Source organism: Microtus ochrogaster, chromosome 15, assembly GCF_000317375.1.
Source record: "Microtus ochrogaster isolate Prairie Vole_2 chromosome 15, MicOch1.0, whole genome shotgun sequence".
In the NCBI taxonomy this organism is placed as follows: domain Eukaryota; kingdom Metazoa; phylum Chordata; class Mammalia; order Rodentia; family Cricetidae; genus Microtus; species Microtus ochrogaster.
Window position 1 is genome coordinate 15,030,853 of NC_022017.1, and position 11,911 is coordinate 15,042,763.

The window sequence follows — 11,911 nt, forward strand, 5'->3', positions numbered from 1 at the left end:
GACCCCTGGAAGAGCAGCCAGTGCTCTTAACCGCTGAGCCATCTCTCCAGCCTGACAGGGTCTCTCTTTGTACCCCTGTCTGTCCTGGAACTCCCTATATAGACCAGGCTGGCCTTGAACTCACAGAGCTCTAGCTGCTGAGTGAGGATTAAAGGTGTGTACCATCTAGCTGGTAGTCTGTGTACTTTTATTATTGCTATTACTTGTAATTTATTGTACTTATGTGGGTGTTTTGCCTGAGGAGATCAAATGAGAGTGTTGGGTCCTCTGTAACTGGAGTTACAGATAGTTGTAGATGGTGGTTAGCTGCCATGTAGGTGCTGGGGATTGACCCCTGGTTCTCTTCAGTGATCTTAATCACTAAGCCATCTCTTCAGCTGCAGCCCTGTGGCGATCCTTACGGGCCTTCCCTTCAGGCTAGTGCGGTTCTTATCCCTGCTGTACAGATGATAAGACTTAAAGAGGAAAAGTGGCTGGATCGAAGCCACTCAGCAGGTGGTGGGCCCAGAGCCCGGTGCACAGTGCGGCCCCACCCTTCCACAATTCCTGTGTGTTCCAGAGAAGGGAATGAGATGGCTGCTGGCTGGGGACCTCAGGAGAGAGCCCTGCAAGATTGCCCCTCTCTCAGTTCAGCTGTGAGTGCTGCAGGGCCTAGGGAGGCCATGGCAATTCCATGATAGCTCCCCAGGGAGAGCGAAATGTGCTTCCCCGTGTCGGCTCTGCTGTCCCGCACTCTACTCACTCTACTCATACTGGCGAGATTTCCGCCTGCAATTCTTTTTACATTTACTGAGTATCTAATGAGTGCCAGAGGCAGCTGGGGATGCCACAAGGACAGGAGGAAGACAAGAGCCACGACTGTTTATTCAGCTATTTTTACATGGTGTCTGGAGGGCTGACCCCCATTCCACCGAGAAGACAGGCTCAGTCAGCTGCAGCCTGAGGCTACACAGCTGAGGGCTGGTCCAGCGGTCAGGAGGCTAAGGCAGGAGGCTCAGATGTTCAAAATCATCCTTGGCTCCATAGGGAGCTTGAGGCCTGCTGGACAGAGGGGTGGGTGTGTGCTGAGGTAGCTGAATTTCTCTAGACTGGTTTGCTAGGCTCCTGGGAGACACTGAGCCTTAAAGGGAACCAGCATTTTCAGAGCCCCCCCACCAGGTGCCAGGCACCACACAACTCTATTTGCCAGAAAAGGAAGCTGAGCCACAGCGATGCTGTGTAACGGGTTCAAGAACACACAGCGGTGGAGCTGGTGTTTGAACTCGGGTCTGTCTGATTTTATTCCCTGTGGTCTCTCTCTGCTCTGTGGTCATCTCTCCCACAAGGTTAGTGCTCAACTCCGACGGGGAGACTCCCGTGGTGAATTGTGAAGACGGGAAGACAGTCTAAGGGACATTTTCTTCGGAGCCCAGCAGAGGGCGCCTCTTCCACAGCCACACTTCAAAGCTTTCTCTCTTGGGGCTACTTAGGAGCCTCAGAGCAGTAGGGGAGCCCAAGGCATGTGCATTCCATTCTCTTTGAACTTTTCCTTTGGGTGACCCCCCCTTCCTAAATCCCAGGGGACCCATCGACATGGGAACATCCTGCTATGGATGGGGAAACTGAGGCTGGAAGATGCAAGAAACCCTGCCAGGTGGGTGCCAGATGTCCTAGAGAGTACGATCTGCTGCTCTTGTGTTGCCTGCCCCAGCTGCAGGATGTTATACGCAGGATTTGAGAGTTTCAGAGAGCCTAATAAGGTTCACATTTGAAGTCTTCCAGAACCTTGGCTCATTTCCTTCAGCTGTTTCCTAAGTGAGTGTGTGCGTGTGCGTGTGCGTGTGTGTGTGTGTGTGTGGTGGAGGTGGACAATGGTGGCCCGCAGATCTACTGCAGTTACCTGTGCTGGTGTGGCAGGGCTCAGCTAAGAGCAGGGCATCCCAAGGAAGCAGAACCTAGGCTAGTGCTGGGAAGACACCTGCCTCTGGAAGCCAAGAGGAGACCACAGTGACAGGCATGCCTGTCAGTGGGCTATCTGCCCTCAGGAAGACCTGCTTGTGGGTTTTCCAGGCAGCCTCCCAATCCCAGTCTCTGAAGGGGCCAACACAGAACCCCCAATCACATTAGGGGCTGACTCTAGCCAGCTCAGGCTCCCACAGTTAGGGAGGGGACCTTTCCAGGGTCACAGTGTCAACAGCTTTTAGCCTAGTTGTCTAGCTGCCTTTGGATTCCACAAGAGTGGCCATGTGGCTGAGGATCATGAAGCTAGGAAGCCTTCTTACCCATGTGCTTAGCTGTCGAGGAGTCGTTTTGTCCCTCAGGGCCCACAGGACCCATTTTCTCCCCTCTCATTGGTTGGAATATGAAGGCAATAAGGTGGCGCATGCCTTTAGTCCCAGCACTTGGAAAGCAGAGGCAGGCGGATCTCTGAGTTCGAGGTCAGCCTGGTCTACAAAGAGTTCCATGATATTCAGGCTGTTACATAGAGAAACCCTGTCTCAAAACCCCGCCCCCAAAAAAGGTAGCATAAAAGACTACAAATTACAGGACATTGACCATGATGTATCCAGAGCAGGACTTGGCCTCCTCCTTAAAAATCTCATTTAACAGGGCTGGAGAGTTAGCTCAGAGGTTAAAAGCACTGACTTGGTCTCCCAAGTAGTTAGTAGTATAGGGCTGTACACTAGTCCAGTCTGGTCTTTTATTAGCTCTTGTAGACCAGGCTGGCCTAGAACTCACAGAGATCCGCCTGCTTCTGCCTCCCAAGTGCTGGGATTAAAGGCATGCGCCACCACTGCCTGGCCCCAGATTGGTCTTGAACACTTGGCGATCTCATAGGTTTCAAGTATGTGCCACCATGCCCAGTGGCTTTCTGGCCCTTGTGAAGGTAAATGGGGTCCTGTTGTTCATTTCCCCTTCACCTCCCACTGTTCTGTCACCTTGGGACAGGTTCACACTAGGCCCCCTATGCCCTGGACTCTTCTTGAATTTGGGGAAGAAGAGAGACCACTGGGACAAAAAGGGACACATGGAGGAATAAATGGGAGTGAAGACTGATCAGGCCCAGGCAGGGCCCCTCACACAGACAACACAACACTTTCACATGAAGGTCCGGGTTGGGGGGCGCAGAGGCAGCTGCCTTTATTGACGGCCATGGGTTCGCTGGCTTCACTCAAAGGACACACACTTGATCTTGAAGTCGCCATCTGCTGCCATGTAGTTGATGGCCTCCATGTTGAGGCGGTTGGGGAACTTGAACTCATGCCCATCTGGCAGCTTGATGGTCAAGTCGGCCTGTTCAAAGGTGATGCACACCTGGTGGGTAGAGAAGACCAATGAGTGACACCCAGGAGCATCTCAGAGCCTGGACGACAGCCCCTATAGAGGTGAGTCCCTGTGCAGGTTCTGAATGGGATGACACCGGTAATCAGATAGTCAGGCAGGGCCAGCCTGTCTCTGAACACTAAAGCCAGCACTGCCCAGCCCACCCCCCCCCCCCCCGCTCGGCTTCAGTCCTGCCCACCTCTACGATGCTTCCAGGCTGGAAGGGGAAGGCAGGCTCGCGCTGCTCGGTCCCCCAAGCTCCGCCATCCTTGCTGTTGCACACGATAGTGTTGGCATCCCCGTAGGCATCGAAGCGGGGGTTGAAGTGCAGGCACAGGTTGTTGCTGTCTTTCCCCAGGTTCAGCACAAAGCTAGGGAGTGACAGGTAGGCTTGAGGCCATGTTGGCTAGCTCTAGACCCAAAGCTCACTGAGAAAACATTAATGCACTTTGTTGAAACCTGGTCAACAGGAAGACCAGGAACCTGGACTCTAAGCCTTCCAGAACCCTGGCTCGGTTCCTTCAGCTATTTCAAGAAAAGACAGAGCCCCATAGGGCCCTCTCGCTGTGTGAGTTGAGCTAAACCCTGTCATTCCTCTCTGAGCCACAGTTTTTTCCTATCTGTACAATGGGGGGGGGGGGCTTCCCTGAAAGAATCTCTCTCCCAGATATTGATTAGTGTCAGTCCCTTTGGTCAAGGGGGGCTGTGTGACTCTCTAGGTACAGTCCTGTCTGTCTTGTGTATCTGAGTCACTGCTCAGGACACACGCCACAGATGCTCCATCACTGTGGAGTAAAAGAGTATATAAACCGGGCGGTGGTGGTGCACACCTTTAATCCCAGCACTCGGGAGGCAGAGGCAGGTGGGTCTCTGTGAGTTCGAGGCCAGCCTGCTCTACAGAGTGAGTTCCAGGACTGCTAGGACGGCTACACAGAGAAACCTGTCTTGAAAAACCACCACCAAAAAAAAAAGAGTAACTAATAATATGGGATTTGATTTGTTGCATGGGGACTGGTAGCAGTACTTGCCACCAAGGTCTGGTTTCAGAAAGAAAGAGAAAAGAGGGCCAAGGAAAAGTGAGCCGGCTGCTTTGATAAATCTGGCCCGCGGCTTTCTCCACACCACAACTTGCCCTTTGGCTTTATTAGGAAACCCAGGCTCCTCTGGGTGTGGAGTGTGACGGTGCACACTTTGAATCCCAGTGCTAGGGAAACAGAGGGATGTGGGTCTCCGTGGAGGCTAGCCTGGTAGACATTGTAAGTTCCGTGCTAGCCAGGGCTACATAGTGAGACCCTGTCTCCTCAGAAAAAAAGTAAAGCCGAGGCTTCCTGAGCTTGGGTGACTGGTCCAAGGTCACATGGCTGCTGAGAAAATAAGCGGCGGGGCTGTACGCCTGAGAGAGCAGCAATGAAAGAAAAGACCGAGCCCCGGCGATCTCCCCCCCCCCCGTCAGCAGGCACGTGGTGACCCCTCCCTCATTGCCACGCCCCACATTACCCACCCCAAGCGGAAGGGGAGGGAGTAAGCCGAGGTAGCTGTTGAGGCAGCAGCTGGTTTAGTTTAACAAACTCCAACGCAGAGAGAGGGGCGGGAGGGAGAGGGAGACCACGGTGAGGTTGACCAGATTCAGCGAGGAAGTGACTCACCCAGAAAACGCAGCAACTGCAGCTGGCCATTAACCCCCTGCGGGCGGGCAGTGGAGAAGCGGCTCTGGCCGGCCACGCCCATCCCTAGCCTCGGGAGCCAAGGCCTGCGAACCGCGCCCCTGCCACCGCCACCCCGTGCTGCTCCATTCTCACCTCTTGGCGTCGGGGGCCACCTCGCCCCGAACTCTGAGACACTCCCCAGGTTTGAGATTCAGATTGCTTGCGACCAGACCCTGTGTAGACAAGAACACCTAGCTGCATTTAGGGCCGAGTTAGAACATGGTCTGCACTACCTGTAATAGCCTGGGGTGTGGGCATGGGGTCACCCCACTCTCGGGGTCCTGACTAGCTGTAGGAGAAGTCTAAGGGTGGGGTGGGATGGACAGGACAAGGTGTAAGTTTTAGTCTTGATTGTCCCTGTGATTGTTAGGGACAGTCCCCATTCCCTAGGGTATGCTAGTTTGAAACTTATGGCTGTCCTACGTACGGGACAGCGTAGAAGATTCAGTCATCATCCGCTTGGAGAATTTTTGTTTTACTTAGAATGAAGGGGAAGATGGGGTGTCTCCGGGAGAGAGAAAGCAGTTTCTAGTTCCCCTCGTCGGCCAGAGGCACACAGCCATGCCCGCGTGGAGAAGCTGAGGCCCAGGGCCGCTGGGCAGGAGAGTGCAGCCAGCGGGCTAGAGAGCCCAGCAGATAAATCTGGTCATTACTGGGCACCTGCCTGGGTGGGTAGACAGAAGTTAATTTGTCTGAGGGGTTTCTTTGGCATTTGAACCCTCTCCCTGAGGGTTTGTGGAGGATTCGGGCTTCAATCTATTCTGTCTATTTGTGCAAATGCACGCTGCCATCTGACCAGCAACCAGGAACAGCTCCAGCCTGGCCTGCAACTTATCTAGGGCCCAGGAGGTTTTCTGGAGCAGAGGGTGATCTACTGGGCCCTGGCTCTGTGACTGGGGACAGCTGCGGGGTGTGTGTGTGTGTGTGTGTGTGTGTGTGTGTGTGTGTGTGTCAGAAGCCTCTAGAATAGAGGGAAGCAATGAGAAGCCTTGGCCAAAATGTCCCCCTTCCTTCCCCCTCCCCAGGTGGCCACACCCTTCCCACTCCCACTTCTCAGAAAACTGCAAAGTGGCAGTTTGGGACCTTGCAAGACATAAGTATGCAGCCGGAACTCAGAGAAATCCAGAATACTCTTTAGCCACAGAGGTTTAAGGTTTTAGGGGGAACTATGACACCCACCCCCATTTTACAGATGTAGCTACTGAGGGTCCGAGAAAACGCCTGTCCAAGGCCGCACGGCTGGGACTAGAAGCAGCTCCCAAACTGGCCACTCTCCCATGCCCATCTGCGTCTGTTCAGTCCCCTAGACCTTGCAGTGGAGGGTCTCGCACTCACACAGGCCATGACTGAAGCGAAGATTCCGGCGACTGCTACACCAGGTGTCTGAAGACTCCACCCGAGTGACCGGGTCCCAAGCCCTCGCCGACCCTTTTAACTGGACCAGACCCAGTGAGTCCCGCCCTCCCCGTAGGTTAAGCCAATTGAATGTCAGGACAGGGATGGGGGGGCACCAGAGGTGGAGTCAATTGATTATAAAGCCAGTTTTAGAGCAGAGGTGACCAGTCAGAGAGGAGAGCGCCCTCTCCTTAGTCCCTCCCTCGGGGTCCAAGCGGCCGCCCCTATTCTTCCCCCATCCCTCTCCTCCCACTAAAAAAAGACTTGTGCTGTGGCAGAGATTGGGGGGAGCCAGTGGAAAATAGTTTGAGGATGAGTTAGGCGCAAGAGTTGGCGGGAAGGGGCCTGGGGCCAGCAGGCAGAGAGCCCCTGGGGCCCAGCGCAGCGGGTGGGGGTATGTGTGTGTCGAGGTCTGCAAAGAATTAGAGCAGTGCTAGAAGCTGCCCCTTGGCACACCGGGGTGTGGCTTCAGCTGTGGCTCTGGCTTTGGACCTCTGTAGAGGGCTGAGAAGGACCACAAAGCCCAGGTCCCACCCGGGCTTTCCCCGGAAGAAGCAGACTGTGGCTACAGCTCAGCGCCGCCGCTCACTAGGGCTAAAGAAAGACTGGGCTGGGCGCCAGGCCTGACGCTGGTGTCCTTGGCTCATACCTTGGACTTCAGCCCACTGCAGGGCCTGCAGAGAGTTCTGAGTGGCCTGACTCTGACATCCCTGGGCCTGAGAGGCAGCCTAGGGACTGCCGACTTTACACCCTTGGCCTCATTCTCCCTTTTGGATACCAGACATGACCATCCATTTAGCGGGTATTTTCCTGAGCACCAACTATGTGTCTAGCCCTGGGCTGGCCTCGCAGGATCCATAGGTGAGCCGCTCTCAGGCCCTGCTCTCAGAATCCTCGGTTTGGCTAGAATCTGACCATAAGTCTAATCGAATAACGCTACACTGGCTCTGGGGAAGGCACGGACATGCAGTGTGGGGGGATGGAGACCGTCGGATGTGAAGCAGGGTCTTGAAGGACCCAGCATTCCGAGTGGGCAAAGGCTTTGCTCCGTCTAGGGAGCAAGTTGATGAGCGTTAGGAGAGAGAAGATCAAGGATCAGGAAGGGCCTTGTGGACTAGGTGAAGGGTTTCATTGTCATTTCGCCTGAGGGTCTTAGGGAGCTTCAGATAGTGATGGAGTGAGGTGTGCCTTTGGGAGGCTTATGAGCAAAGTGCAGGGTTAAGCGGTAAAACAGACACTTCGAAGTTGCTCTTGCTGGAAAGCCTGGACCCCAGAAGGCTACAGACAGGATGAGTCGTACCGTCTCCTTTATTTTGGCTCAGACTCCTGTTTGACTCAGCCTTCTTTACCTACCTCAGCCTCCTTCTAAGCTGAAGGCACAGAGACAAGTCACTGTCCCAAATCTGCAGTCCCCTTGGATTCTGGAAAGAGCAAAGTCTTTCAGGACAGCCCCTCCCCCACATGAGGGCAAGTGTTCTGAGGTGAGCCTGCACACCCTGAAGCAGGAGTGGCCCTCTCCTGAGAACCTGCCTGTCCCCTTACACAATGGGACTTCTCTGAACCACCTTACAGGCCCGTCTGCTCAAGGAGGCATATCTCCTGCTACCTGCCCCAGTTCTTCCAATATTTAAGGTTAAAATGCATGATGGCTCATGTCTGTAATACCAGCACTTGGGAGGCTGAGGTAGTAGGATTAGGAATTCAAGGCAACCATTGGCTATAGGAGACTCTGGGGAAAAAATTAACTGGGTGGTGGTGACACACACCTTTAATTCAGCATTCAGCAGGCAAATCTCTGTGAGCTCGAGGTCAGCCTGGTTTACAGAGCAAGTTCCAGGACAGGTGGGACTACACAGAGAAACCCTGTCTCAAAAGAAAAAACAAAAATAAGTAAATAAAATATTAACAGATAATACAGCAGCAACAACTGACCTCCGCAAGAAACCAACACACATTAGCACCCTAAAAACAGATTAGGGGTTACTGGATCCCTGTAACTCTTCCCAGTGTGGCCACATTGAATAAATCTGTGTTTTTTACCCTCTTAGCCTCTTTTGAGAGTCTCATGCAGTACAGCCTGGTCTCGAACTTGCTATGCCAAGGAGGACCTTAAATCTCTGATCCTCCTGCTCCTGCCTCCTAAGTACTGGGATTACAGGCCTGGAACATCATGCCTGGTCTATGTCTTGTTGGAGACTGAACCCAGGCCTTTGTATGTGTTAAGCAAGCAGTCTACCAACTACTTAACTCTTTAATTGACGTAGAGGCCAAGCCCCGCCTGGGGCTCCCAGAGCTCACTCTAGTACCCTAAAATCTCTCTGGTGAGTTAGAGGGGTTCTCAGTTCACACTGGGGAATAGGTGGGGAGAGCATCAGGAGTACAGGGAGTCCATGTTGCCGTTCCCCTTTTGAAGCTGCCATCTTGGAAGAGGGATGCAGATGTGGAACCCTGAGTCACGTCTGGAGGTCAGGCCAGCAATCCACCTTGCCTTCCCAGGCTCACCTATAGCTCCTTCTTCCAGGAGAGGGAAGCCCGAGAAACTGTTAGATCTGGTGAGGCTGGGCTGCCTCACCAGTCCCCAGCCCAACCCTCAGGCAGCTACCAGGGAAACTAACACAGAAGCTTCAATCTTTCCTCTGGGGCCTCCGTAGACGCCAGGCACAGGGAGGGACTGTCAGGGCCCTGCCCAGGTCCTCCACTCTTCCCAATGTGTGCCCCTATGCCATATCAAGAACAGGACACATCAGGCACAGTTCCAGGTAGAGGACCAGAGATGAGGCAGGCAATCGCCAGGGCAACCCAGGTGCTGGGAGTTCAGGGCTCTGAGAGCTATCCCTGCCAGGTCATAGCCTGAAAGGAAGGACCCACACCAGAAAGTGTCTTAGTGGGGGGACCCTTCTCTGTAGGTGCTGTCTGCACAGGCTGACCATGAAGGAACATGATATGAGGGTTCCCATATCTGTCTGCTGACTGGGGACTGGAGACTCAGGTTCTGCTTCTAGTCCTGCTTGTTCAGGGTCTCCATTTATGAAGCCCTGCTTTCCTGCCTGAGGATAATATAGGGCAGGACTCAGGCCATAGGTGACCTTTTTTTCAGTGGAGCCCATAGGGGTTTTGGGACAATCTCACTTAGTAGCCCAGACTGGTCTGGAGTTTGAAGCAGTCCTGCCTGGGATAATGGGTGTGAGTCGCTATGCCTAGCTAAGTTTAGTTTTTATTGTCCCCTCTTCCAAAGTTACCTTTCCTTGGGGTCTGGCAGAGCCTCACCCACCTAGGTTGTAGTGTGGGTTTGCCAGATGCTAAAATCCCTTGTAACAGGCACTGTGGATTTTAAGGTAGGGTGGACAGAGATAAAGTCCCCTTTGTGCCCTTCCTGAAGTTCTCAGGGCTTCCTGGTAGTGGCACCCAGGGCACCCACTTATCTGTCAGGCTCAATGCCCGGCGCCTGGCTTTCATAGCCTATGTCATCTGAGCATATCTCCTCTGTAGTGTCTGCCCAGGGAGACCCCAAGCAGAGGCAGGAGAGCAGTGGAGAGCAAGGAGTGGGGGGCTGTAGCCCGGGACCTTGGCTACTCTCAATTATGTTCCGGTCCTGGAATCAGGGATGCCGGCCATTCCTGCTGAGTTGAGGATTGCAGGTCTTGAGTTTCAGTGTTTTTTTCCTCCTCCTCTCCCAAGGCCAAAGCCCAGCCCTGGGGATTCTCCCTCAGATCAAGTCCCACAGCAGCCAGCCTAGCCCTCAGATCTGGGCTTAGCTTATCCTTACAGATCCTAGCCAGCAGGGCCCTTCCCTCCTCCTCAGCCCTGACACAGTCTGTACCTCCTTCAGTCAGCGCTGGCAGCAAGCCATGGAGCACACGGGTACCATCCACGGCACCCACCAAGTTGGCTCCCACATGGAGTCCTTGAAGGCAGAGCGGGGAGGGACCCCAGAGATGCTGCGCCTGACCTGCTCCCCCACATCTTATACTGCAGGTTAAGCATGTGGAAACTAGAGAGGGAGGACGTTTGGCTCTGCTCTCACAGGGAGCTGGGGCTGAGAAAACAGCATGGACCTGGGAACTTCGACTTTAAAAGCTGCTTCATGAAGGGTAGGAGGGTGTGTGTGGAGGGTGCCTCCAACTCTGCTAGCTTGTACTGGTACCCCCCCCCCCCACACACACACACTGCACTTTCTTGCTACTGCCCACTGTTCCACCTTTCCAGGCTCTCATCCTTCTCATCCACGTAGTCACCTAGAGTCCCTGGAGTCCGTCCTCTCTGATCACAAGCCCCAACCTCCAGGGCTCAGGCCTAAGCCTTCTATATGCTTCAGCATATTGCTTTGAAATGACTGTATTCGTTACTTTTTTCATGGCTCTGACAAAGTCAACTTCAGGGAGGAGGGTCTGACTCATGGTTGAAGTCACCATCCATCATATGAAGAAAGGCATGGTGGGGGAGTGGAGGCAGCCAGGCCCATGGTGTCTGCACTCTGGGAGAGAGCGAGCTGATGTTCACCTCACTGTCTCCTTCCTACCTAGCCCAGAGGATGGTGCGGGATGGGACTTGCTTCATCAGTTAAGACTTCTCTTGAAACGTCCTCACGGGTGTGCCCAGAGACGTATCGCCTAGGTGCTTTTAAGTCCAGTCGACAGGGAAAATGAACCGGTGCAATCCATTTCTTGTCAACTTGATACTCAAATGCTTGAATACACAATACTCCACCTCTGGCTCCAAAGTCTCCAATTTATCTCTTATCACAAAAAGCATTTAGTCCATCTCTAAAAGCCCAAACAGTTCTAACACTGTTTGAAAACCCAAAGTCCAAAATCTCTCCTGAGACTCAAGGCAATCTTAGCCATGAACTCAGAAAAACTGGAAAACAAGCGGCTTCCAGTATACAACACTAAACATTCTTATCCCCAAAGGGAAGAATGGGATCAGATGCAAACAAGTCTGAAACCCATCAGAGAAAACACCACCCTTGAGCTTCATGTCTGGCATCTGGCGCTCTCAGCGGTGTCACCTGGGCTCTCATGTCCTTTAGTCGCCCCACCCATTCCAGTTCTGTGGCCTACAGCACACGCGGAAACTCTTTTGGGTCCTACAGCCCCAGTTAACGGGAGCCTCGCTTTCATAGCTTCCAGTGATCATGGCCTCTTAGGGCCTCGGACTCCAACCCTGTTGCACATTGCCTGGTAGTTTTATGGAGCCTCCATGACCTGGAGACCTGCAGTTTGTATGTTTGTAAAGCTAGCACGTGCAGATGCTCCGAGGTTCTGCTGACAGCCTGATACATGCTCTGGGCCCCTGGCTCACAGATGTAGTGTGTTTTGTGTGCCCTGGTGGGTAGACCTAGAGAACCTTTCCCTAGGGGTGACGTTTGAGCAAGGGATCCCTCCAGAAGTCTCTGTTAGGCTGCTTTTAAGGTCATCGTCGTCCCCCCCTCCAAGACAGGGCTTCTCTGTGTAGCCTTGGCTGTCCTGGAACTCCCTCTTAGACCAGGCCTCTGTGCCTCCTGGGTG

General features: G+C 53.6%; 1 protein-coding gene across 1 annotated transcript; it reads right to left on the reverse strand.

Annotated features, from left to right (window-relative positions):
- Positions 1-3,083: 3,083 nt before the first annotated feature.
- On the reverse strand, positions 3,084-6,432 carry Lgals1 (galectin 1). The gene is made up of 4 exons (XM_005354224.3): positions 6,345-6,432; positions 5,103-5,182; positions 3,503-3,674; positions 3,084-3,294 (listed from the first exon to the last, which is right to left on the reverse strand). The coding sequence occupies exons 1-4, from the start codon at positions 6,351-6,353 to the stop codon at positions 3,148-3,150; spliced, it is 408 nt and encodes a 135-aa protein (XP_005354281.1). The 5' UTR covers positions 6,354-6,432; the 3' UTR covers positions 3,084-3,147.
- Positions 6,433-11,911: the final 5,479 nt, after the last annotated feature.